This window comes from Canis aureus, chromosome X, assembly GCF_053574225.1.
Source record: "Canis aureus isolate CA01 chromosome X, VMU_Caureus_v.1.0, whole genome shotgun sequence".
Classification (NCBI taxonomy): Eukaryota; Metazoa; Chordata; class Mammalia; order Carnivora; family Canidae; genus Canis; species Canis aureus.
The window spans coordinates 22,841,686-22,869,542 of record NC_135649.1 but is presented as its reverse complement, the minus strand read 5'-3'; the positions used below and the strand labels follow the sequence as shown (position 1 = coordinate 22,869,542).

Below are 27,857 nucleotides of genomic sequence, written 5' to 3'. Positions count from 1 at the left end.
GGGCTCGGGAGAGCCCACACTTCCCCACCCACCTGGACTCTTGACTCCCGGAGCCCTCAGATACAAGAGACCAGAGGGGGACTCTCCATCCATCTGGCCGGACGCCTCCTCCCCATCGCCGGCCCCAGCCTCCTGGCTGCTCCTGCCCTGGGAAGGCCTGGAGGAAGAGGGCAGGGAAAGAGCCCTTCCTCCTTCTCCCCCGTCCCTTCCATCCACCCAGCACCAGCATCTGGAGACCCCATGGCCTGGGCTCGCTGGGGCTGCTGCCCCTGGCTTGTCTTCCTCTGTGGTATGTGCATCCTGGTCCCTCCCTCCCACACCGCCACCGGGAGGGCAGGTCCAGCTGGAGAGCAGCTCTGGCCTCTCCCCTCTGGGCTCAGAAAGGGTTGGAGTAAGGGCTGGGGCCCAGGTTGTCCCTTTTTTTCTTGGTCCTCCTCTCTGTCTTGAGAAAGAAGAATCCCAGGGCCAGTCCTTGGGGGCCCTCCAGACTCAGGTCAAGTCTGGCTTGGTACCTTTCCATTTCTACCTGTTAAAGAAAAGATGATTCTGGCACTTGTGGAGAGTGAGGAAGACTTTATGCAAAACTATTGCAATAAGGGCATTGCAATAGGGGAAAAAGATCGAGCTCAACTCTAAACACAGCAAAGATGACTGAGGACTCCCAATCAGTGAACTGGGGTAGGGGGGTGGGGAGGGGGACAGTGGATGGAATATTACCAAGAGAAGACAGCAGGGGTGGGGGTTCTTGCTGAGGATTCTCGCTGAAGGCAGGCCAGGGTGAACAGCTATTGAAGGTGAAGAATGAGGAATGTGATCAGATAGCAAAGGTGATCAGGTATTAAGGGTGGGGGGATGGTCTCTAAACTGGCTTAGCAAGATTCTTACTGAGGACTGGCTGACGCCTTGCCCAGTAAGGACAGGATGGACACCGAAGGACATAAACAAAGTCAAGTCCAAGTAAAGAAGAGGCTCAGAGGAGCCTAGCTAAAGTTCGGTCCCTGTCACTCCTATGGTGCTGTTTGCCTCTTTGGTCACAACTAGACTCCCAGCTCGATGCCCCCCGACCCCCACTCCACCTCCAGCCTCAGAGAGGCCTCCCTTCCCTTCTTCCTCCGCTCATTCAGGCAGCACCCCATTCCTGAGCACCTCCCCGGTGCCAGGCTCTGGGCCAGGGAACACAGAGAGATTCAGCTGCAGAGCCTGCCCTTGGGAGCCATGGTCCTGGCCTCAGAGAGCAGCAATCTGGATGTCCAGAGGGACACAGGTTGGCTGAGTCTTGCTTCTTACGTTGGCACCTTAGCATCACTGTTTTGCCAACTATCTGTTCCTACAGAAATGGGATCATTTTCTTATTTCAACAGTATGGGTCTCATCTCCCCCCTTGAGTTTATGAGACCAAGAGAGCCAGGCAGGGCATTTCTAGTGTTAGATGCCCAGCCACCCTCCTATCTGTAGCTCAACCCACTCAGAAGGTAAAAGCATAGTGTCTCCCCATGCCCAGGCCCCCATTACTCTCTGAGATCTCCCCTAAAGGCAGGGGCTGGAGGAAAGGACTATCAGTGACCACAGGCTTTTTAGGCTTTGAAGGCCCAGAGGCTGGAGGACTAGCCCAGTGTCTGGCACACAGTAGGTATTTAGGAAATGCTTGCCCTGTGAATATTGGGTGACTCTCCTTAGGGCACACCAAATTTGCGGCAGAGCCCAAATTGGAAACTAAGTCTTCATATGCTCTCTCCTTTCTAGGGCACCACCCTTCCGTGGTTGACTTTTTGTACTCTGATGGCCCGGGTTCAAATCTCTGCTTTACCACTGACTCACTGTGGCAAAACTTGGATGAGTTACTAAACCTATCTGGGCTTCAGCTTCCTCCCTTAGAGAAAATAGAGGGTAGGGGTGCCTGGGTGGTTCAGTCGGTTAACTGGTTAATTGTCTGCCTTCCAATCAGGTCATTATCCCAGGGTCCTGGGACAGAGCCTCCCTGATCAGCAGAGAGCCTACTTCTCCCTCTCCCTCTGCCTGCTGTTTTCTTTGCTTGTGTTCTCTCTCTCTGTCAAATAAATAAATAAAAGCTTAAAAAAGGGAAAATAAATGGTAATACCCACCTCACAGGTTTGTTGCAAGTATAGAATAAGATACTATAGATAAATTACTGAACTCAGTGTCTGGTACATAGTAGAAGACCTTTAAATGCTAAGCTACCTTTCCCCACCAGGCGACGGTGTCAGATTGGGATTGATTTGTTTTATGTATTTAAAATGGGCCTGGACTGACAGCCAGAGATTTGGATTGTAATAAATGGTACAAGTGGGCCTTGAATTTAAGTAAACCCAATATATATAAAATTAGATTTATAGAAGGGTAAAATGAAGGTGGGGTGATTATTTAGCGAGATCCTCTAGAGCATTTCAAAGAAAATTTGATTACAAAAATTTAATTTACACACAACGGTTCGGTAAACCCTGAAAAGACCCAATTAGATTAGAAGGGAAAATTGATTTAATGAGCAATAAAACCCTTGCAAAAGTGGCAATCACTTGTCGATGAAACAGGTTTCTTTGATTGTGACCCAGGGTGCCATCCCATTCCACCTAATTTCCTATGAAATGTGATTATTTTTATCCTCAAATAGAGTTGGACAGCGCTGCTTGTTTCAAAGGATGGAGGCCCGATAGGGGACAGGGAGGGCGATTTGGGGAAACACGTCCCTGTGCTCTCTAGGAGCTCACTGGTCTCCAAGTGACCCTGGATTTTTCTCCCCGGTTTCTAGCTTTGGGTGCCTGGGGCCACCCAAAAGCAGTGAACCTGACAGGAGAGGATGTGAGAAACTGTTCCATCAGCCCTCCGGTAAGGACCCACCCCGGCCCCGCCCCCCAGCTCCGATCTCCTCCCCATCCCCCAATGGCTCAGTCGTTAGTCTCTCCCTCTAACCAGGCTTTCTCCTGACTTCCGGACTCTGGGGCCCCTGTTTCTGATTAACATCCCTCCAGGCGGGCAGCACATTCTCAGGTGTCTGACACCCAACCCCCCATCCCTCCCTCCCTCCCACTCCCCCCACCACACCGCCCCCCCCCATTCCCACAGCAGGTTATCTACTTCCGGCCTGGGCAGCCCCAGGGAAGGGGGAGGGCACCAAAGAGGGTGGAGGCCTCTAACTAGCCTTTGGCTGAGGCTAGGGAGAGGCAAGGAGGAGGATGGGAGGAAAGAAAACAAAAGTTCTAAAGGAACAAAGCGGAGGGAGGCACAGAAGAGAGAAGGAAATAAGACAGAGGGCTAGAAAAGCCACGAAAAAAAGTATGGAAAGGACAAAAGGGAGCCCTAGGGTGTGACTAGGAAGAAGGCCCAGCATATTGGAGCTGAAAGATAGGCGGCAGCTTCCTAGCTGGAGACTAGTAGATTCTTTCCACAATCAGAAAGAGCTTCCTCGGGCAGGGGCAGGCCAGAGGTGAAACCTTGTGGCCTGCTTGCAGTTCACTAAGGCTTAGGGCCAATGGGGTGCATCTGCTTGCAATGTCAACTTTATGAGACCACTGGGGCAGGCAGGTGGGTGGGCAATCCACGTTGTTTTTATATGAAAACAAACATGGTTATATCATTGAATAGAAGGTAAAACGAAACAAAAACCCCACACAGTTTGTTTTAAAGATAAGGCAGCCTTTTAAGAAATGTCTGGCTTAGAGGGGGATCTTTCTGGACAATGCTGGGGCTACTTATTCACTCTCCTCTGCCATTTGGGACCAGTGAATGGAAACTTGAAAAAGTCCCCAAGGTAAGATTGCCAGATGAAATACAGGGCACCCAGTTACATCTGAATTTCAAATAATAAATATATGTTTTAGTATAAGTATGCCCCAAATAGTGCATGGGATATACTTATACTAAAACATTATATGTTGCTTATCTGAAATTCAGATGTGACAGATGGATATTCTGAATTTTTTTTTATATTCTGTATTTTGATTAGCTAAGTTGGCAACCCTGACTCCAAGGTATCCAGAGAAAGACCGTCCCTCTAGCCTGGCCCAGTGCCAGGGCTCAGATCCCTGCAGTTCTCACCCATGCCCCCATCCCAGACTCAGATTGCATATTGCCACAAGGAATTCCTCTCCAAGTTCTTCAATGCCTCCATCTCTGCTCGGCCCAGACACCTTAATGTAGACTAACCTGTGACATCAGCTGCCAACACCCCCCACCCCATTCCTCTCCAGGCTGACCCAGCCTACCTGCCCTATAACACCTGCCTAAGGAGAGACCAGTGGTACCATTGGACGCTGGGACCCAGGCACCATTCTCTCTAAGTAGTGTGTGTCTCTGTGTGTGTCTTGGTGTCTTCCTGTCATCTGTCAGTACCTTCCAGTTACTGCGGTCAATACCACAGCGCAGCTCACGGCCCTTCGCCAGCAGATGCACAACCAGAGTCTTTCTGCCTACATCATCCCCGAAACGGATGCCCACATGGTGAGGGACAGCTCCTCCCCCACCCTTGCCCTCTGCTGTCCTGGGTCAACCATCAATGGGGACAAGCCACAAACCAGAGGCCATTAAGGCTCAGAAAATGAAGGCAGACAACGGATTCAAAAGGCAAAGGGAAGGAAGTAAGAGGCTTGGACATGGGAGTTTTAGGGCAGCTGAGAGAATGTATTCCTTTACATTAGGAGAGAAGACACTACTAGATCTCCTTGACTTCAGGCAATGAAACTATCAACAAGTTCAGAATCGATTTTGATCAATTCCTAGATGGCAGATCCATAATGAAAGTTTAGAGTACTCTGGCCCTTTGAGGTTAAAGTGTGGGCTAGGAATTGGACTGGAAGCATTGTAACCTTCCCTTAACCTGGTTGGTGGAGCACTGGAATGATCCAGAGGCCCGGGCTACACGAGTTTGGGGTGTAGATTGGGGGAGGGGAGCAGATAAGAAACAAGATGGTCTGAATAAGAACTGCTTTTCCCAAAGTAGCACCCCTACCCACCCAGCCCACCCTTTCCCCACCACTGGTTCCACCTCCATCCCATCCACCTTTCCAGTACTAGCCAGTTTGGAAGAGAGGGGATTTTCAGTATTAATAAGATTGCTTGAATTTGTTTTCCCACTTTGAGTAAGTGCCTCAACTTCTCTGAGACTCAGTTTTCTCTTCTGCTAAATGGAAATATTGAGATCTGCCTCAAGGGATTATTATGATCAAAATACAATAATGTGGGAAGCCCTCTGCAGAAATTATTTATGATGTATCCAGTGTACTGTACTAGCCTGGAGAGAGGCAGGACAACTGGAGGAAAGAACCCAGAAGGACCCAAAGACATGATCCTAGACTGCACGGAGTTTACATTCTGGCCAGGGAGATAAGATTCTCTGACTGTTCTGCCCAGTGCTGGACTATAGGATTTAGACTCCAAGAAATCCAGTTGTCCAAAAGGAAGGGGAGATCCTGAGATCTGGGGGTGTGATAGAGGACTTCCTGGAAGAGGTGCCCAGTGTGCCTGGACTTGTAGGACTGGTCGAATCCATCCAGACAGAAAGAACCAGGATGCAGTGCGGGGTCTTCTGTGAGGAGAGGAATGTCTAACTCCATGAAAAAAAGCTAACGATGGTGCCATTGATTTCCTAGAGTGAGTACATCGGCAAACGTGACAAGAGGCGTGCGTGGATCACAGGCTTTACAGGGTCTGCAGGTGAGAGCCATTACCCAGCTCTTTATTGCTTCTGTTGGGAGACCCAGACATGGTCACAGAGGCTCTGATATGGCCAGTTCTCTGAAGCCAGGACCCTAGGACCTAGTGTCCAGAGGCTCTGCTTCCCCTCTACTACTCTGAAAAGGGTCACCAGGGCACACATCATAGCCCATCAGTCACACTTCTGCCTGAGGCGGATGGCCCTCCTGGCTTTGTTGCTGTGCTTGTGGCCCCTGCGGCAGCCAGGCCTAGCTTAGCACACTCTGGGCCTCAATTCCGGAACAGCTGCTACTTCCACATCTAGCAACTGGGGGCCCACTAATTCCCTTCACATGCTCTCACTTGGGGACCAAGTTTTACTTAGCTGGTCCTTTCTCAGATGTCACCTCAGTGAGCCAAATGAGACACCAAATAGAGGCCCTTTATGGGATCTCTGTTTCTGAAGAGGCCTCACACCCTGATCTTGGCCCTTGAGTGAAATCCAAGCTTCCCTCACTGGTCCTTAAACATTCCTTTCCTGGGCTCCAAGCTCCCTTGCCTTACCCATTCTGGCCACAATCACTGGGTTTGGCTTCTCTGCGTCTTCAGCTAAGCTCCTGGTTTCATGTCCCTATCGGCCACTGAGTCTTGATGCTATAGTCTAGATGGCTACCACACCATCTTTCCTGAGAGAGCCTACCTGCAGCATTGACTGCCAGAAGTGAACTCCATTTGTCCCTCCTTAGGAGAGGCCCTCAACACAAAGCAGAGATGCCCACGCTGGCTTCCCTCAATGCTCTCCTTAATGTCTCCCACCTCACTCCCTTGCAGTGAAGGAGAGCAGTTCTTTCCAAAGGCCCCTTGGGACATCCTCAGAGTCAGCACCATCTCACCTATGCAACCCCTAAGGCCACCTTCCTCACCTTCATCCATGCCTCCAAGTTTCTCTGTTCTGTCCCAGGCACAGCAGTAGTGAGCATGGGGAAAGCAGGTCTCTGGACCGACAGTCGCTACTGGACCCAGGCTGAGCGACAAATGGACTGCAACTGGGAGTTGCATAAAGAAGGTAAAAGGGGCGCACATCCCCCAAGCTCTGAAGCCTGGACTAGGTTCTAGAAGGCACAGGTAAGAGTATGCATGCAAAGCCATGGTGGGCCTCTGTGGGGGACTCTGAAAATCTGAAGCTGTCCCTAAACTTTGAAGCTAACATCAAGGAGGACAGATAAGATGGGACTGTCACAGACAGAAGTCTGACTGTAGGGCCTGGTGCTGGCCCTAGAGGTGACTCCGCATTCCTTCTTGTCTCCCTCTCAGTTGACATAACTTCCATAGTCACCTGGCTCCTCGCTGAGGTTCCCGCTGGAGGGCATGTGGGTTTCGACCCCTTTCTCTTCTCCATTGGTATGTTATTCCCTCATTCCTGTATTTGTTCACACCCATGAGGGTGACTCAGCCCCTCTGGGATGTAAAGAAGCATACCTTGGTAGAAGGAGAGGCAGGATGACCCTAAAGATAGCGTGTCTGAAGTTGTAGTTGCAGGATATTTTGCAACAAAGATTGATTCATGGATTGTGAAATGAAGATATATTTTAAAAAATGAATGCAGATTTAAAAAAAAAAAGTCATGAGTACAGAGAGCCAACCTAGAAGACTCAGGGAATAATTAAGATCTAGCAGACAATAGACCAGGATGTTCTTGAACCCAGAACCAGCTTCTATACTCTGGGGCTCTTTGCCAGTTGTGGCTGTAGAATCATTTGGTAGCCCTCTTCTAGAAGGCAGCTTGGAAGGTCAAAGGAGACCAGTGGGTTTCTGAGCAAAGAAGCATAGTCCCCCTACCCCTGCCAAGAATACAGCTCCCTGAGCTCTGGGGCCCCAGCCAGCTGGCCAGCCTGCCCCTAAGGGTGGAGTCTTCATGAACATGAACCAAAAAACGACACCCACCCCCCCCCAGAACTGGCTTCTTTACCAGCCTTTCCAATGGCATGAACATCACCATTCCTTCGGGATATGGTATTGATACTCATTTAAAATGGAGAGTCCTGAGAAGAGGGCCCCCTGGCCACTGGCAATTAAAAAGATAAGCCTAGCCAGTTGGCCATGGGCAGTGTTGGGTGGGCCCCGGGGCAATCAGGCTTCAAAAGCAGAAAGAGGAGGCTGAGAGGACATACCCCAGGAGGACCAGACTGCTTGGACCTGCTCTGGGCAGCAGAAGCTGCAGGAATACAGTGGGAGGCAAGGAGACAAGGACTAATTCTGCCTGAGTCACAGTGTTTGCGGAGGTGTAAACAGGCAGGGTACAAGTGACGGCTTCCTGTCTCTGCAGGTTCCTGGAAGAGTTATTACACGGCCCTCAAAAACTCTAACATACAACTGGTGTCCATCACAGACAATCTTGTGGACCTGGCATGGGGGTCAGAGAAGCCTCTGTTTCCAAGCCAGCCCATTTATGCCCTGAAGGAGGCATTCACAGGTGATTCCCTGAGCTCGTTCTTCCCAGCTTGAAGGTACACAGGTCCCCACTGCTGCTCCTTTGGCTGAAAATTTTGTCCTGGGAATTACCAGAGCAATGGTTCTCAAACCTTCCTGTGCACCCAAATAGTCTGGGATGCTTATTTAAAAAGCAGATGTCTGGGGCCCCTCATCTCAAAGAGCCTGAATCAAAGGTCCTCAGACCGTATTTAGAAAATGCTGGAATAAGTAGTGTTAGGATTTGAAGCAAGAGGGAACAGGAAGAGAGGAAACAAAGGAGTCAGAGCAAGATGAAAAGAAAAAAAAGAACCCTACCCCTTTGAAGAGAAGGAAAAAACATGATATGAATTGTCTGTCTGGTTGTTGACTTCTGGCCCTCCTGTGGTATGACTGGGGTCAGGTGACAAAGGAAGTATATAACTAAATTCAAGGTCAGTCCATGGTACAAATTAGGGTTCAGATTTTGGCCAGACCACAAAAGAAAGTTAACTGACCCCCCCACCCAAAATTCTAACACCGATAATGTTCATTGATGTCATCGATACCATCTAAAAATGTCATAAAAGAACAGCATTCTCTACAATTCTGGTAAGTAGTATCTAAAATCCTGACTGGACCAGGCTACTGATGATGAATCACTGTCTTGGCCACCACCACCCCTACCTCCCTAGGATTTCTGAAAGAGCCAATGGATGTGGATTCCTAAGAATATTGGGCAATCCAAGAGGCCCGTCTCCGCACGCAGGTCCATGCACATTTCTTGTTTGAAAAGGAGTCAAGAAAGCAAGAGGGGAATTTCAAAATAGCAAGGCTGATGAAACAAGCTAAAATCGTGCCCAATTTTCTTTATCCATTCTGATATAGCTCGTAGAATCATTTGGCATCTCAAAAAAGTTTTTAAGGAAACTTGCTATCCAGGACTCTGCCATCATAAATAAAACACATCCCTCTCAGATAAAGAAGGGCACAGTTATGTTGGGAGGGAGAGGAGATAGAGAAGGGAAAGCTTCCAGGGACCAAGGGAGAATTCACGTGGGATTCCTTATGGCCCACAAGTGATGGAATGCTGAGCCTTTATTGATGGCTAGTCTTCAAGAAAGAGCCAAAACTGGGATTGGAAGTCCAAGAAGACTTCTTGAGTCCCTAAGCTTACAGAGACAAGAGAGACATTCTCTCCAGCAACAGATAGTCTTTAAAGGGGGCAAAGGGCAAAGAGAAGACTGTGCAAAGTTAATCAAAGATATCTGTATGCATCAGACAATTTAAATTTGCCTTTGCTTGTTGTCATGCAAATGTATCACGTTCATAAAACTTGATAACATAATTCTAAGTGAAAGAAGCCAGATGGATCCCTGGGTGGCACAGCGGTTTAGCGCCTGCCTTTGGCCCAGGGCGCGATCCTGGAGACCCAGGATCGAATCCCACGTCGGGCTCCCGGTGCATGGAGCCTGCTTCTCCCTCTGCCTGTGTCTCTGCCTCTCTCTCTCTCTCTGTGACTATCATAAATAAATAAAAATTAAAAAAAAAGAAAGAAGCCAGAAAAGGCCCCATAGTGCATGGTACCATTTGTATGAAATATCCAGTAGAGGCAAATCCATAGAGATGGAGACAGAAAGCTGACTAATGGTTTCCAAGGGTCTGAGGGGAATGGGGAATGGCTGCCTTATGACTACAGAGTTTCCTTATGGGATGATAAGAATGTTCTGGAATTAGTTCTGGAGTTAGATAGTGGTAGTGGTTGCACAATCATGTGAATGTTCTTAAAGCTACTGAATTGTGCATTTTAAAGTGATTAAAATGATACAGTTTATGGTATGTATATTTTACTACAATAAAATAAAATAATCCTTAAACAGTATCATACCCAAATCTCTGGCTCTTGTTGGATAGTTTTTACCTGTTTGCATGAAGTTTTTTTAAATAGCATTAAGTTACTCATGCCTAATCTCTGAGCCCAACCGGGATCCTTAATGTTTAGTACCTTCTGCCAGCAAATTCTGAGCCGTGCCTAGGGACAGACTCCTCATGTGCATTACAGAGAGTAGGGATAAAAGATGAAAACTAGAGCCAAGGTACAAGCATCCTGGGAAGGACAGCTCTGAGGCACAGAGTTTAAGGACAAGTCTGTGGACTGACATGTTAGCAAGATAGTCCAGGGTCCATATCAAGTAAGAGGGTGAGCTGTGTGATCAAACAGACCTGGGTAGAAATCTCAGCTCTACACTTCACTAGCTGTGAAATCCTACACAGGTCACTTTTCCTCCCTGAAGTCTCAATATCTGTAAAATGGGTTAAATAAGGATTAAGACAATGTTCAAGGACCTGTGGTTAATTAGGCACCAGGTTATTTCAAAAAAAGAGGCTTGAACATGACCAACCCTTTGCCCTTCGACTAAGGCTGCTCTCTTGGAGCTGTGTTCTGCACACCTATTTATTGATCAGAAAGTTACAGCAGACTTACCATACACCAAGACACCATCCTATGTGCATTACAAAGAGTAATTCATTTGATCCCCATAACAACCCTATAGACATAGATACTCTTATGATAATCCATCCTCATTTTATAGGTATGCCAAATAAGACACAGAGGGGTTAAGTAATTTGTCCAAGGTCACACAACTAGTAATAGCAGGGACAGAATTTGAACCCAGACAGTAGGTTCAAAGAGTCGTGCTACACAGTCAGAGTTTGTTTGGAGAAAGTTTTCTATTGCTTTGAAAGAAATGGAAAACGATTGCCCCCAGGGAGCACTATCAGGAACAGAGTGCCAGAGGGAAAGTCTGTCACTTATGCTTTCTTTGGGCTCCTTTACTTCTAGGGAGCACCTGGAAGGAGAAGGTATCTGACATCCGCAGCCAGATGCAGAAGCATCGCAAGGGCCCAACAGCCGTCCTTCTGTCGGCACTCGATGAGACAGCCTGTGAGTATGGACTTGTGGACACGGGTGGGCACTTGAGTATCCCCAATCCCCAAGCCTCATGGCCCTGCAGCACAGGACTCCTCCCCTCAATCACCATATAACCATGGGGTCCGTGAATTCCATGGCCATGACCTGTGGGAACTAGGAGAATAAGGGGGCAGGAGATCATGTCTGCTGAAGAAGAAAACCAGGAGGCCCAGAGCCAGCTGGAGCCAGCCCACAGGCCATCAGAGGAATGGGCTGAGCACAGAGGCAAAGGCTCTCTCACAAAGAGAAAGAGGCCCAGCTAACACCTGCCATCAGCCTGGCCACCCAGCCAGGGCATCCATATTCTCCCGGCTTTGGCACCCAGTGCAGCCCGATTCTATCTCAATGTGGCTCAGGGCTTCTTACCTGACCCCGTTTCTGAGCTTCAGATTCCACTGGGAATCCACCGAAACTATGCTGATTGCTGGCTGGATATCTTCGTTTTTCTGGGACAAAGGGTCCACAGCTCTCATCAGTGCCTCAAAGACGCTGCCCCCCCCCCAAAAAAAATAAAACCTGAGAAACATTTCAAGGCAGATGTGCAGGCAGAATGCTGGGAATCTTTGGTGGGAGGGAGAGGGGGTGGGCAAAGCAAACTGTGAGACAAAGGTGTGACATATACTTGCCTCAGGCAGATCAGCCTCAAAAAGTCTCCATCAATTTTCTTTCCCAGGGCTCTTCAACCTTCGAGGCAGTGACATCCCTTATAACCCCTTCTTCTATTCCTACACACTGCTTACAGACTCCTCCATCAGGTACGGCTTTTCCTTGGCTTGCTCTCTGGGACTTCTTCCAATTGCCACCCCTCTCCTGCCACCCCACCTACCCTGCTCTAATGTGCAGCCTTCCCAAGAGCCTGCTGCCTGCCCCAACAGGATCCTCTAGGAAGCCTCCAGTCAGCTATTCCTGACCCCTTGACCTGAATTCCCACCTACTCCAAATTTGGTCTGCTTGGCATCTTGGTGCGGTTCCTCTGACCTCCAGGAACAAAAGGACTCTTGTCCTTCGCGTTGTCTTGTCCCTCAGGACCTTCCTGGTCCTCCCTCCTCATGCAGGCTATTTGTAAACAAGAGTTGCCTTGACTCCGAGACCCTGAAGTACCTGAACTCCAGCTGCTCGGGCTCCATGTGTGTGCAAATTGAAAATTACAGCCAAGTCCGTGGCAGTGTCCAGACCTATGCCTCTGGAGACGTGAAGATCTGGATCGGGACCAGCTATACTACATATGGGCTCTATGAAGTGATACCTCTGGTCGGTTTGCTGAGCTCACCCCCTGTCTCCCACTCCAGCCCTGATAATTCTCAACCTAAAGTGGGGCCACAGCCTCCCAGCCATTGAGGAAGTTGCTCAGTCCCCTTGCTAGGGCTCCCTGGGAACGGATGGAAAGAGAGGGAGCAGATGTCTATCCACAGAAAGATTACCGAGGAGACTAGACGGAGTACAGCCTGGTAGAGCAGAGGCTTTGAGGTCACCAAACCTGAGACTGAATCCTGGTTCTGTCCTGAACTATGTAATGACCTTGGACGAGTGACTTAGCCAGTCTGGACCTCTGTTTCCTCATCTGTAAAATGGTCATAAGAGTCCTGACCTCAGAGGAGTTGCTCCAAAGATATTAGAGGAGATAGTACATGTAAAGCCCAGTGTCTGGCACACAGCAGGCACTCAGTAAATGTGTATTTGTTGTGATACACATGCACAAAACTCGCATTGTTAGAATAGCCCATTGACTAGCAGAGGCTAGGCTCTGATCCATCCCAGAGCGCTACCAGGATCCAGGGGCAGGGAGGCAGGGAGGGAAGGTTAAGCTGGACACAGAAGACTGGGAGAGACCTAGGGAGCCAGAAAGCACAGGAAAGAAAAGTTACTGGCAATCTAGGGAATGGCAAGTCTCCCCTTAGCTGGGCTTTCCTGCCAAACCTTTCCAAACCCCACTGTACTCTGGAGATGCTCCCAGATCTCTTCCTCTCTGCCCATGACAGGAGAAACTCATAGAAGATACCTACTCCCCAGTGATGGTGACCAAGGCAGTGAAAAACAGCAAGGAGCAGGCCCTCCTCAGGGCCAGCCACGTAAGTCACAGGCAGGCAGTCCAGCCTTTTGGGAACTCCTTGCCTGATGAGTTAGGAAGGAGACCCTGCCAACAAACCTGAAGAAGCTCAATGAAACATAAAAGTGGACACCAGGCTCCTGGACACCCACCTGTGCTTCACTCCCTTATTCCAAGCCTGGTACTGTGGTCTAGAGCCTGGGCCCTGAGGCTAGAGGTCTGAGTTCAAATCCCAGCTCATCTACCCACCTCCTGGCTAGTTACTTTACCTCTCTGGGCATCAGTTACTTCATCTGCGAAATGAATATCATAACAAAAATCTACAGCATAGGGTTGTGGTGAGGATTAAATAGACAAATTAACATATATGTTATATAATAGATAATATATATAAATTATACAAGTAAAATGTAATTAACATTTTAATTATAATATATAATTTATAATCAGATATAAATATGTGTACATATATACATTCACATACATATAATAAGTATAGACATATAAATAGAAATGTGGACTTATATAAATGTATAGTGAGTATATAAATTATATAAATATATGAGGGTATTATACTGAGTGAAATAAGTCAATCAGAGAAGGACAAACATTATATGGTCTCATTCATTTGGGGAATATAAAAAATAGTGAAAGGAAATAAAGGGGAAAGGAGAGAAAATGAGTGGGAAATATCAGAGAGGGAGACAGAACATGAGAGACTCCTAACTCTGGGAAATGAACAAGGGGTGGTGGAAAGGGAGGTGGGCGGGGGATGGGGGTGACTGGGTGACTGGCACTGAGGGGGTACTTGATGGGATGAGCACTGGGTGTTATGCTATATGTTGGCAAATTGAACTCCAATAAAAAAATAAAAAATAAATAAATAAATTATAAAAATAAATAAATGATTATACACATATAAACAGAATTATATAATTATATCAATAACATATAATAAATATAATTATACTGAATCATAGGTAGATAGATAGATAGATCTTTGATCACTGCCTGGCACATTCCCAAATGTTAAATTAAGTGTTAGCTATCCTGATTTCCCCACCAGGGCAAGAGGATGGCTTTTGGATATTTCTGTTCAAATGAGAAGAAATCGCCTAATTTTACAAAACTTTTTCTTAGAGAAAATTTTAAGCATATACAAAAATAGAGAAAATAGCATGATAACCGCCAGCCACCCTCCCTTGGCTTCAACACTTTGCAGCTTGTGGCCATTTAGTTTACTACACTGCATTCCTTGCCTACGCACTCCTACCCTCTGCCACTGGCTGGTTTTATTTATTATTTTTTTAGATGATTTTATTTATCTATTCACAAGAGACAGAGAGAGGGAGGCAGAATAATGCCCTCAAGGTCCATCCATATTGCCTATTTCATGGTGGCTTATTTATTTATTTATTTATTTATTTATTTATTTATTTAAAGATTTTATTTATTCGAGAGAGATGCAGAGACACAGGCAGAGGGAGAAGCAGGCTCCCTGCTGGGAGCCTGATGTGGAACTGGATCCCAGGACCCTGGGATCGCGTCCTGAGCCAAAGGCGGAAGCTCAACCACTGAGCCACCCAAGCATCCCCACTGGCTGGTTTTAAAGCAAATCCCAGATATCATACAGTTTCTTCTGTCAACACTAGTATCTCTAAATGATAGCACTTCAGTAAGTATCTCTGAAAGATAAGAACTCTTTTCAAAACATAACCACACTATGATCATATATAAATTTTAACAAAAATCCTTTAATATTATCAAATAGTCAGGGAAAGCCTCACGTGTGTAGAGCTCAGCTCCCAGGGCAGCCACCTGATCTCCTGCTCCCAGAGCCCCGGCTGCGAGCACTTGTCAGCCGGCTTCTCTGCTTGCTGCCCCAGGTGCGGGACGCCGTGGCTGTGATCCGTTACCTGGTCTGGCTGGAGAAGAATGTGCCCAAAGGCACGGTGGATGAGTTCTCAGGGGCAGAGCTGCTGGACAAGTTCCGCGGGTGAAGAACCACCTCCGACCTTCCGGACGGACTATCTTTAAGTGTGGGGGGCGGGGGCAAGGAGGAAGACTTGGTCTCCTTACTTCGGGGGGAAGTCAGGCACTCCTTGTATTTGGGGGCCTCTCTGGAACAAGGAGTTGAGCTGGGCAGGGCCTGTTTGATGACAGTCCCCAGGCCCAGCTTAAAGCGGGACAACTTGAAGGGCCACCACCCATCAGTTGCCCCCTAGTGTCTGCTTCGGGCACAGACCCTCTCCCCCAGACCCCAGGAGTAAGGCTAGGGAGGGTGGAGGCTGGGTCAGGCCAGGTGGGGCTCCTGGACCACTTGAAAATATCCAGTTGGGGAGTGAAGTCCCCTAAGGGCATGCTTGGCCCAGGCTGTAAGCAAACTGTAGGTTTGAGGTGCAGGATGCTGCTCTGGGGCTGGGGAAGCTTTCAGACATAAGGAGCTAGGTTTCTTCTTCATTCTTGCTTTACCACAAACTCACTGTGGGACAACGGGCCTTGATTGTCCCATCTGTAAAATGGAGGTGGAGGGGGAATAATTAATGCCTACAATCCCTCCTTGTCTGACCGTGAATGCTCTGTAGCTGACAGACTGGAGCCTGGGAAGATGGTGCCAGGAGGTGGGGCTAGGAGAGCCAAATGGAGTCTGGCTGAGGAAGAGGCAGCCATGCATCATTTGCCCTGATCAGATACCCTGGGCCCAGCCTAGTTTCTGAACCCGTCTGTTGACCATTCCCGCCGTGTACTTTGCAGAGAGGAAAACTTCTCCTCTGGACCCAGTTTCGAAACCATCTCTGCTAGTGGCCTGAATGCTGCCTTGGCTCACTACAGGTACTTCAGAAGCAATTTTCTAGAGCTTGTGCGGTGGGATCCTGGGGGGCTGGGGGGCGGTGTGAAGGACGGAGTGCTCTGGGACCCAGGTCCACATTTACGGTTTGAGGCCATGGGTATTGTGGAGGCTCCGGGTGGGCAGCGGAGCTCAGTCAGAGACCCAGAGTCTTCTTGAAATTGAAAGGCCAAACGGTTGTTCACCACAAAAGACTGAGACTTTGTGAGCACACAGTGCTGAGGGATCTGGAAGGGAGTTAGGGCTGCTGCTGAATGCTTTTCCTTGGCTTCCTGTGAGTTATTTATATTAGCTAATTCTTAAAGCTCTCAAATACACAGGCAAAAAGGCCTGTTTACTCAGCCTGAGCCAACGAAGGTGGGCCCAGAGGCAGGCTAACCAGATGTTTAGCTCCATAGAAAACAGACACCTGCAGGACTGCCTCATGGAATTTGGGGGCCCAAGCAGACCAGAATGCCTTAGCCTGGCACGGGCACAGCAGGAAGAGATCAGATGCCCTCCATGGGCCAGTCTGCTCTATCCTAGAATTCCCTCCCTGGAGTCTCCCAAGCCTGCAGCTGCCTTGGCCCAGCCCCTTCTCCTCCACTAGAGAGTAACAGGGGAGGAACTCCTTGGCCCTACCAATTCTTGCTCTCCAGCCCCACCCTCGAGGACCCCCACCCCCACCCCGTCCTGTGTCTTGGCTTCTTAGGGCCCTCTGCTCCCAGAGGCTGCAGAAAGTTAGAGGAAGAGAGAGAGAAAGAGAGAAACAGAGAGAATGGGGCTAAGCATCTGGGTCCAGTCCCAGCTCCTTCTCAGCTTTAGCCACATGGCCTCCTGCAAGCCCCTGAGACTCTGCAGGCCTGTGTCCCTTGTGTAGAAGGAGATGGCGGCACTGGATGCTCTCCGAGGCTCTCTAGGCTCCCGCATTCTGGGCTCTTTCCTGGGGACCAGGACCTTAATTGGTGAGGTACCAGATCAACAGATGTGCACTGAGGACATTAGTGGCATCCATCAAACACTCCCCCAGGGCCCGTGGGGAAGTAAGGGGTGAGGGGGTGCCCCTGCTTCCACTCAGGACCCCCACCCTGCCCAGTGCAGGCTTAGGCTGCTCACTTCTCAGTGGTTCTCCCTTTCCTAGTCCGACCAAGGAGCAGCACCGGAAGCTGTCTTCAGATGAGATGTACCTGCTGGATTCCGGGGGGCAATACTGGTATGTATTCCCCACACTGCCCTGGCCAACTACCTCAGCTTAGGCACCCAAGGCCCCCCAAGAGCCGGCTGCAGCTTTCCCTTCCCAAGTGTGAGTCCTCTGAGAAAAAGGAGAGCCCTGGATTGAATGATTGAATGAGCCTGAGCATCATTCCCATCTTCACACTTGGGGACCCCTGCACAGTGGGAAACACACACAAGCCAAAACAGTGGGGCTGCCCACGCAGCACCTCTGTGAGAATCAGAAAACATCTCTCCTTGCTCAAGTAAAATGTTTTTGAAGCCAGCATATTATGACACAGTCTGAACAGCCATGCTTAGCAGCCCTGCCTGGCTGCACAAACACCGCACCCATATTCTCACCTACTTGTGCACACCCCAGACACAGGCCCCATGCCACCAGCAGCATGCATTCTCCTCAGTCACTTCTCCCCACACTGCACAGATGAGGTAACCATGTCTGGCTGGAGTGGGGGGGGGGTGAGATTAGGCCTCCAAGAGCAGCAGGCAGGTAAGAAGAGCAATTTCAGGGAATGCCTGGAGCACAGGAAACAGGGCACACTTATCAGCATGGGTATGTGTGTGCGAGTAGATATGTGTGAGTGCTCTTCTGAGTGTGCACATGACCATGCAGAACTACGTAGGAGGACCCTGTCCCCCTGCTCCAGCATTCCACAATCTGTATATCCACCTGTGTGCTCTCATTGAAATTCGTATATAACCATAAAGTGCCTGGGACCCAACTTTAGATGTGTCACCCTTGTACAATGAACAACCTGAACACCCAGACAGAACAACCATGCAAAATAGACTAACCCCAGTTTTCCCAAAAGTGTGACCAATCATTCACACAGAAGTTGAGATAAGATGAACCAATAGATTATTTTCCCCTTTCTCATCTAGGAAGCAAGTGGATTATGGAAAGCTTGGACAGGGTTGGTGCAGGGAGGAAGGAGTGTACTGAACTGATGGAGGACCAAGGAGTCATTTCAAACTGATTCCCATTCTCTATCCTGTGGAAATGGTGAATGTGCTAATGAGAATGGCTCTTGTTCTGAGCACAGCGTCACCAGCTTGGCATTGCATGTACTATGTACTTGAGACGGCCAACGTGCAAAGAGGAAGTGGATTTGTGGGGCGTTGCTGGATTGGGGCATGCTCAGATCAGGGTGAGGCTGGGGAACTGGTCACCTCACTTCCTCTTCTCTCCTTCTAAAGAAGTCTGCCACGCCTTGTGACCTGCTCCCAAGGAGGAATCCCCAGGGCCCTGGGGCCATATTTCCCCTCCCCTTCCCTGGTGGTGGCCACAGGGGCCATCTGAGGGCACAGCTGCCGCTGGTGGTTGAAAGTCAGACTTTTTGGTTTCTGGCTTCAGTTCCCTGGGACTCTAAGCAAGTCCTTGGATCAGATCCATGTTTACAAGGAGAGGACTGTGTAGAGAGTCAGCATTTGTTCCAGGCCTGGCTTCACTGAGGTTCAGGAAAGGAGATGGCTCATGGCCTCGATTGCCTCATCTGGGAAATAAGGATAACGCGGCCTGCTCTGCTACCCTTCCCAGGGAGCTGCAGGAGTGTTCTAGAAATGGTAAATAACCGTGTGAATGTGTAAGAAAGAATATAATGATCTCTCTGAACCTCAGTTTCTCCGCTGGTAAAAATGGGACTTCCCCTCCCTCCTGCCTCTCTGAAAGCCTAGAAGAAAGATTCCTTTGAAAGCCAGACTGACACTCAGCAGTTGAGGGTCTGTCTTTGGCTCAGGGCATGATCCCTTGTCCCAAGATTGAGTCCCACATCAGGCTCCCTGCATGAAGCCTGCTTCTCCCTCTGCCTATGTCTCTGCCTCTCTCTGTGTCTCTCATGAATAAACAAAATCTTTAAAAAAATAAATAAATAAAGCCAGACTGACCCAAGAAACTCTGCTTTATAAAATGGCCAAAATAGGTTTGGGGGCAGATTATGTATGTTGCAGATCAGGATTTTCAGACAACATAGCAATTTTGAACTTAATAGCTGTGCAGAGTCCCTTTATGCACAGATGCTGAAGATGGGAGCTTGAGAATGGCATCTGTGTTCTTCCTTTATCCCTAACTCACCTCCCCCCAACTCCACTCCTGCCACTTGAACCGCAGTGGAAAACACATGGGAAGCACAGGACCACAATCCCTACCCTCAAGTGTTCAGCAGAGCTATATATGTTGATTTTTCCTTCTCTGCAGGGATGGAACCACAGACATCACCAGAACAGTCCACTGGGGGACCCCCTCGGCTTTCCAAAAGGTAAGCATTGGACCCAGAATTCCCCTACCCACCTTTCCCCAAGGGACATCCAAGCAATCACTCCAGCAAGAGCCCTTCATTTTACAGAGGCTGAAACTGAGGCCCAGAGAGGTTAAGTAGTTTGCCCGGGGTCACACAGCAAGTTAGAACCAGAAAACCCAGGGCTCCTAGCTACTTACCCATAGATAGTTCAAGCCACCAGCAGGGCCTCAGCCCCAGTTCATCATCATTCCATTTCAGTAAATCAGTGAACAAATATTTACTTAGTGCTGTCTGTGTGCCTAGCCCTGTACGCAGCAGAAAGGAGGGGGAAAAGGCATTCCAGGCACTGAGAAATAGCACAGGCAGTCTCAGAGGTGGAGGTAGAAAGAGGCTGGAGGTTTTCAGAAAGCAGTGAGGGCTGGCCCACCTGGAGCAGAGGCTGGGACATCCTCTATGTGCCCCGGGGACCTTTGGGTGGGTGGGGAACAGGGGGCCACATTCGTGCATTCAGCAAGCAGACTGTGGCTCAGACATGGTGCTGGCAAGAGAGAAAAAAACCAGAGCTGGCCAGGCCTCAAGGAGCTCACAGTTTAGTGGGTTGCGTCCACTGCCCCAGGCTGTTGTACACAAGATGACAAGCCTGTGTGTGTGTGTGTGTGTGTGTGTGTGTGTGTGTGTGTGTGGTGAAAGGGATTTATCACATTGCCCCAAGGAGCAAAGAGGTCACTGGCAGCCCACTTCCCTCCCCTTATCCACAAGGTAAACCAGCCCAGCCAAGCAAGGCTGACCTGCCAGATTATGAAGCCCCAACCCAAACATAAGGCCTTAAGCAAACCAAAGGGTAATCATAATAGTGATAATAGCTCTGACCCGTATTTGAACATTTACTCTATTTGAAGCACCTTGTATGCCATGAGTCTACCTAACTCCTCTCAACAACCTCATGAGCTGGTACTGTGATCATTCTGTTACAAATAAGGAAACTTGCCCAAGGTCTCAGAGTTTGTGAGCGGCCAAGTCAGGATTCTAGCTTGGGGAGTTTGGCTCTCAGTCCACCACCATTTATAAGCGTCCCTTGGGAACCAGCCAAAGAGAATCATATGGACCAAGCTCCAGCTTTTTGATGGGTTCCCCTCAGCTGCCTCTGGCTATTTTCCAGAACCGGGGTGACCACACGTGAGCCTGCACCTCCCCCAACACAGCCCCCCCGTAGGCCTAGGCCCACACATAGCTGGAAACTCCCAGGATTCTCCTCTTACGCACCACGTTACCTCTCTCTCTCCTCATCAGGAGGCATACACCCGCGTGTTGATAGGAAATATCGATCTGTCCAGACTCGTCTTTCCTGCTAGTACATCAGGTGGGTTTTGGAAACCAGGCTGGACCCAGAGACTCACACCCTGATTTCACTGGACCCAGACTGCCACCTGGGAAGGCTAGCATGGCAGGAATTTTATTATCATTGCATCCATTGTATAGATGAGAAAATCCAGCCCAGAGAGTGAAAGTAACTTGTCTAAGGTCACACAGAGGGTTGTTGTTGGGAGAGCCACGTCTTGAACCCAGGCATATGGCCTCCTCAGAGGGGAGGGAGAGGTCACTGTGGGTTACAACAGTCATGGAAGGATTCTTAGAGGAAGCAGATTTCTTGATAGATGGGGAGAAACTCTAGTAGAGTCATCAGTCCAGGTAATTAGGTACAATGTAGGATGTGCTGGAAAAAGCACATGCTAAACTGCCTCCCAGGAGTGATTCTCCAAAAGTACCATCTTGGTAGTTAGCTCTGGGACAAGAGAGCAGGAAAGGGCAAAGCAGATAGTCTAGGGTTCAGCCAACTGACTGGGGCCATCTCTCTTCCAGGGCGAATGATGGAGATATTTGCCCGAAGAGCTTTGTGGGATGTTGGGCTTAATTATGGTCATGGAACAGGCCATGGCATTGGCAACTTCCTGTGTGTGCACGAGTGTAGGTGTCTCTTCTACGCTTCTCTGGGTCCCCCCCCCCATGAAGGACGTAGAACATTTCACAGGTATGGTAATGACTAAGACCCACAAAGATGCAGTGACTCACCCAGGGTTATCCAGCTGGTAGGAGGTGATGCTCCACAGGGTAAGTGAGAAATGGTAGCAACTGGCCCTTCCTGCTGCCTGCTTGGTATCCAGGAGGGCCTCAGATAGGAGTGGCAGGTCAAGGCCTAGGGGCTAGCTGGCATAGATGGCAGAGAAATAAAAAGCAGAGCCAGTCTGGTCCCCATAGCAGCCCCAGGTAGACAATGATGTGGTGGACAAGTGCTGCTAGAGATGCCCTAGGGTTCCCCAGTTATCTGGTCCTCCCCAGAGCCTGCTAGTTTCCAAGCTGGTGAGTATGGGAGAATTGATACCATGCTTACATCTCCTTTTCCAGGGCCAGTGGGATTCCAGTCTGGCAACATCCCCATGGCCAAGGGCATGTTCACTTCCATTGGTACGGCTCTTGGGTTCTTCTACCCCCTCTCCACCCTAAGACTGGCCCAGAACTGCAGTCTAGGGAGCACCAGCCTTCAGGGAGCTTGCCAAGCATAGACCCCTCTGGGGTCCAGCACTCCCAGCCCCAAGCACATTGTCCCACCCAAACCCTAAAACCCTTCAGCTCAAACACCTTATTTTGCCCTTGGGAGTTGGTTCCTGGCAGTCCAAACTCTGGAGTCTCCAGTCAAATGCTGGGGTAACAGGACAGTAGCACACCAGGAGATGGGAGTGCCTCGACAATTGAAGTAAGCTCTTAAGTCTTCCCTGCTGGGCTACAAGGCCTAGCAAGTTACCTCCGCGTGGTCCGTGGTGGGCCTGCCTGAGCCAGGGGCAGCCAGGCAGCTGGGTCCTCCAGCCACTCCTCGATTGGTACAGGAAACACGGGCTTGAATCTCCCTCCTGCTTAATACCACCAACATCTCTGTGTCTCTTAGAACCTGGCTACTATCAGGATGGAGAATTTGGGATACGTATTGAAGATGTGGCTGTCGTGGTAGAAGCAAAGACCAAGGTAAAGTGCTTCTGAGACAGGCTAGAGCTGTAGACATGGCAGTGACTGCATGGCAGTGACTTTGGAAGGTCAAAGGAAAGAGGCATTTTATTGATGGACATGAATTTATTTGGAGTTTCCTCCACTCCAGAAAAACCCCATAACTCAGAGTTTTTCAAACCTGTTTGTACATTATAATATCAGCATCAGCGGAAGAGCTTTTTGGTTTTAATGCCAATGCCCAGGTCCCACTCTAGACCAAATGAATCAGTATCCCTGCCCTAAGTCATTGGTTCTCAAGGTGCAGAGTAATCACCAGAAGAGCTTGTTAGATATAAAGATGCCCTATATTAGCAACCAACAGGATAAAATATCTGCATATAAACTTTAAAAGACTTATGTGGAGAAAATTGCTACAGAGGGGTATAAAGAAGATTTAAGTAAATGGTGCTCTCTGGAAGAGACACCTCAATATTATGGAGATGTCATTTCTCCCAAAATTAATCTGTAAATTCAAGACAACCTCAATTTCAGTGCTAAATGGATGCTTTTGTAATTTCACAAAATGATGGCAAAGTTTACTTGCAAAAATAAGCATGCAAAAATAGCTAGGTAGTTATGAAAACTCTGCAAAAGAAGATCAATAAGGGAAACTAGCCTTTTCAGATATCACCCCACACTTTGAAGCTGCTGTAACAAAAACAGTATGGCACTAGAGATGGGAGAGACGGATATAACAGTGGAACAGAATAGCTAATCCAGAAATACATCCTCTAATTTCTTTTTTTAAGAGGTGACAGAGGGGCAGAGGGAGAGGAAAAAAGAGAATCCTATCCAGGCTCCACACTGAAGGTGGAGCCTGATGCAGGGCTTGATCCCACAGCCCTGAGATCGTGACCTGAGCCCAAATCAAGAGTTGGATGCTTAGCCAACTGAGCCACCCAGGCACCTCCCCAATTTCTATAAACAAAATGGGAATTTAATTCATAATAAAGTTGGTGTTTCAAAACAGTGAAGACAAGAAAGATTAATAAATGGGCAGGGGGAACAAATGGCCAATCGTTGGGGGGGGGGTTACTAAAGTGAAAAATAAATAAATAAAGTGAAGAACCTGACTGGTACCCCAAAATAAAATTCTAAATAGATCAAGATTTAAAGGTAAAACCATCAAAGATCTGGAAGAAAATCTATATTAATTCATTTATAATCGCAGGGTGGAAATGGGCCTTTCTATCCAAACCCCAGAAGCCGTGAAGAAAAAGATTAATAAATTAAATGCGAAACTGTCTATATAGAAGGGCGCCTGGGTGGCTCAGTCAGTTAAGCGTCTGCCTTCAGCTCAGGTCATGATCCCGGGGTCCTGAGATGGAGTCCTTCGTGGGGTTCCCTGCTCAGCGGGGAGTCTGCTTCTCCCTCTCCCTCTGCTGCTCCCTCCTCCACTCATGTGCGCAGGCTCTCTTTCTCTCAAATAAATAAAGTAAAATCTTTTTTTTTAAAGATTTATTTATTTATTTATGATAGACATAGAGAGAGAGACAGAGAGGCGCAGAGACACAGGAGGAGGGAGAAGCAGGCTCCATGCCGGGAGCCCGATGTGGGACTCGATCCCGGGACTCCAGGATCGCGTCCTGGGCCAAAGGCAGGCGCCAAACCGCTGAGCCACCCAGGGATCCCCAGTAAAATCTTTTTTAAAAAATGTTTACATGGAAGCTATACCACAAACAAAGTCAAAAGATGTATGACAAATAGAGCATGCACAACAGGGAAAACATGCATTTCCTTCTTTTACCATGAGCTTTTTACAAATCAGTAAGACAAAAGCAGGGAAAACAGAATTAGAAACAGGCAAAGGACATGAAGAGGCAACTCACTAAGATCAATACAAGTGACCCATAAGCATGCAAAGATGCTCGACTTTATTCTTAAAGAAACACAAATCAAGTCAACAATAGATGACCATGTTTCACCTGATTGGCAAACAATGAGAGATTTTGATGATACCCAAGACTGGTGAATCTATGAGGAAACGGGCCCTCTCACCCTCTCACCGTACTGCTGGAGGAAGTACAAATTGATACAATCTTTCTAGAGGGCAATTTGACAACATCCATCAAAATATCTATTTAAAATGCCTGCACCTTTCGTCCCAACAATCCCTCTGCCAGATATGTGTCTTCTGGATCTAGTCCCAGAAGGTCCCATCAAGATACATTGATGTGGATTGTAGCACCGATGGTCATAGTAAAAAATGAAGTGGAAACAGCTTAAGTATCCACCACTGATGAAATAAATCATCATCTGCATACTATGGGCCCTTACGCAGCCCTTAAAAAAAAAGAGTGAAAAAAAAAAAAAAAGAGTGAAGTAGGGACGCCTGGGTGGCTCTGCGGTTGAGCCGTTGAGCCTCTGCCTTCGACTCAGGGTATGATCCTGGAGTCCTGGGATCGAGTCCCGCATTGGGCTCCCCACAGGGAACCTGCTTTTCCTTCTGCCTATGTCTCTGCCTCTCTCTCTCTCTGCGTCTCTCATGAATACATAAATAAAATCCTAAAGAAAAAAGAGTGAGGTAGCTATCCCTGTGCTAATATGCAGCGCTCTCCTACATTTACTATTAACAGGGTGTAGAGAAGGTGCAGAAAAGCATGTGGTAGGATCCGTTTTGTGTGGATTGAAACAGTTAATTAATGGTTAATTACCACATATGTCTTAAATGTTTTCAGGAAGGAAACCGGGCAGGGAGGAGACTTGCCATTTTTATTGGGTATCTTTTTGTAGTTTGAACTTTCAAAGCACAAACATGCAAGGGATCTCTGGGAAATGGGAATTATGGCCTATTCTTCTTTATACTTCTCTCTATAGATACATCAGTTGACAGACACAAAGCAGTTTGGATAGAGAGAGAGAAATAGATAAGGACATAGGTTAAATGGATATGAAAACCTAATAACTTATCTTTTAAATGTAGGTCCCCAGGCCTGTACTAGAAGGTTGTCATTCCAGTGGTCTGGGGGGGTGGACCCTGTAATCTCTGTATTTAACAAACCCCTGTGGTGCTATACACGCACACACTTAGAGATAGACAAGCCTAAAAAGCACCAGAGGTGAGGTGCTGAGTGGCAGACCCGGGTGGGGGGAGGTGGATGAGGGGATGGTAGGTTCAGACCTACCTGGAGTCTCAGGCTTGACAAGGGTCAGTTCCCTGTGCCCATGGCTTCTGAGTGGAGCACTCCCTCCTTCCCTTCAGCCAAGCATGTTCTACTCACTCAGTCTCCTGCTTTGCCACCTCCCCTGTGGCACCCCAGTATCCAGGGTCCTACCTGACCTTTGAAGTGGTGTCTTTGGTGCCCTATGACCGGAACCTCATTGATATCAGCCTGCTGTCTCCCGAGCACGTAAGTGACATTCAGCACTGGCCGTCTTTCAGCCCATAAGCTCCTGACTGCCTTCTTCCCAACCCTGCACCTCTCTTGCCTCTGCTCCCTCTACCCCAAGACTTTCTGCCACTTCTCCTCCCCTGGGAGGATCCACACTGTTGGCACACACTGAGTCATCCCTCCTCTACCCACCAGAGACCCCAAAGCTTCTAGAACTCTCTGGTCATACCAACCTGCCAGGTGGTGAACTCCTGGGGAATCTGAGACTGAATCTCTGGACTCTGCCTCCTCAAGTCCTAAAATAAGCCTTGGTCCCTTCTTCTGTAAAATGGAATTAATAATGCTTGCCCAACTTTCATTCCTGGGCCTGAAAGTCACTCCCACCCACACCCACACCACGAGGGTCACTGTGACACTAAACAGCCACTGTGGTGAATTGCCTCTGAAAAGCCCCAGAGAATGCCTGTGACCTGACGACGGCTGGTGACCCATGGTGATCTGTGCACTCCCTGTGGGCACCTGGGCCAGGGTGGGCAGCCGAAGAACCATAGGGCAGGACTGGCTGGCACCAAGACCTCATCTCTTGGCAGCTCGGCCTGGGGAGGCCCTCACCCCTCCTTCCCTTTGCAGCTCCAGTACCTGAACCACTATTACCAGACCATCCGCGAGAAGGTGGGCCCAGAGCTGCAGCGGCGCCAGCTGCAGGAGGAGTTCCAGTGGTTGCAGCGACACACGGAGCCCCTGTCTGCCAGGGCCCTGCGCACTACCTCTTTGGCTCCTCTGTTGGTGGTCTCCTCTCTTATCATCCTCGGCTGGAGTGTCTAGAGGCTCAGACTGGCTGGCCAAACCTCTAGCTCAGCAACCCTCAGCCAGCACCACTCACGCCCCAAGAGCCCCCACCAGCCCATTGCCCAGGAAACCACTGCCTTCAGCCTCCTTTTCCGGAACTAAGCCCCAGGGACACAGGGCTTCTTGGCCCCAGGCAAGCCCCCTCCAGGCTTGTACACCTCACCCTGGGCTCCCGACCCCCAGCCCTGGGATAGGAGAGCCGGCTAGTTGCTTTCCTCCTGTGAGCCCAGTAAGCCCAACCTATAACCTAGCAGAGGGTCTTACCACCACCCCCACGCAAAACCAATCTAAGGCAGTACCCTACTCTCAGGGACTCCATGGCCTTGAAGAGCCCCACCCTATCGCCACCTGCTGGATATAGTCAGAGCTATTCCTACCCCTACCGGCTCCCGACTTGCTGGTCTTTCCACACCCTTGAAGCTGCTTCTGACCATCCCAACCTGCCCTTGGCCCTCCAGTGCCCTCCTGGCTGCAGTCCACAGGCTGAAAGAGCAAGGGCTGCCTTTAGGCTCCTTGCTGTGACTGGAGAGGGAGAGGAAGGGAAGGTGGCTGAGTCTTCTAGTTGCATACTGCCACCAGGAAGGCCAGCCAGACAAGGGGCATGGACAGCAACCTGCCCTACATGTGAGCTCATCACTTCTAAACCCTGGGTGGGCTCCATGCCAATTGACAGGACAGGGAGTGAAACCATAACAATTTGGCCATGGGGTAGGAGGGAGTATGGGGAGGATTCTGGAACATGACCCTACCCAAAGTTGATAACAACCTCAGCAGCAGGGCCCAGTCACTATCCCTGACTTGCCAGCACATGCGGAACTCTTTTAAGTATCCAAAATGCAGCTAACAGTGACAAGGCTGTCAAATCCTCCAGCATCCTTGGATGGTCTTGAACCTGTGTGGGCTGGCTGAACCTGTGTGAGTCTGCTTTCCCCATTTTCCAGAAAGACTTTCCCCATTTTCCAGGAAGACTGAGCTCCAGATGGGTGGGACGTCTCCAAGGACACACAGTATTTGGTTGGGACCTGGTGGAGCACCATGTAAAATCCTTTAGCATACCTCCCAGCCCTTCCCAAAGTCACTGAGCCTGCTGTTGGGGGCAGGGCAGAGGGGAGGGAGGGAGAGTTTTCTTTGGTCAGCCCTGCCGTTAGCCACCTGGGCTCACATCCTGCTAGATGCTTAAAACAGCATGGCAACGAAGCCTGCCTCTGGGTTTTGCATTGCGTCT

The 27,857-nt window shown here is 49.0% G+C and overlaps 1 protein-coding gene across 1 annotated transcript; it reads left to right on the top strand.

Annotated features, from left to right (window-relative positions):
• XPNPEP2 (X-prolyl aminopeptidase 2) lies at positions 1-27,829 on the top strand. Its single transcript, XM_077887416.1, has 21 exons — positions 1-289; positions 2,768-2,844; positions 4,345-4,455; positions 5,604-5,667; positions 6,608-6,712; positions 6,961-7,047; positions 7,973-8,119; positions 10,940-11,041; positions 11,742-11,823; positions 12,124-12,319; positions 13,048-13,137; positions 15,002-15,111; positions 15,870-15,947; positions 17,084-17,155; positions 19,370-19,430; positions 20,703-20,772; positions 21,273-21,377; positions 21,816-21,875; positions 22,354-22,430; positions 25,712-25,801; positions 26,414-27,829. The coding sequence occupies exons 1-21, from the start codon at positions 241-243 to the stop codon at positions 26,606-26,608; spliced, it is 2,028 nt and encodes a 675-aa protein (XP_077743542.1). The 5' UTR covers positions 1-240; the 3' UTR covers positions 26,609-27,829.
• Positions 27,830-27,857: the final 28 nt, after the last annotated feature.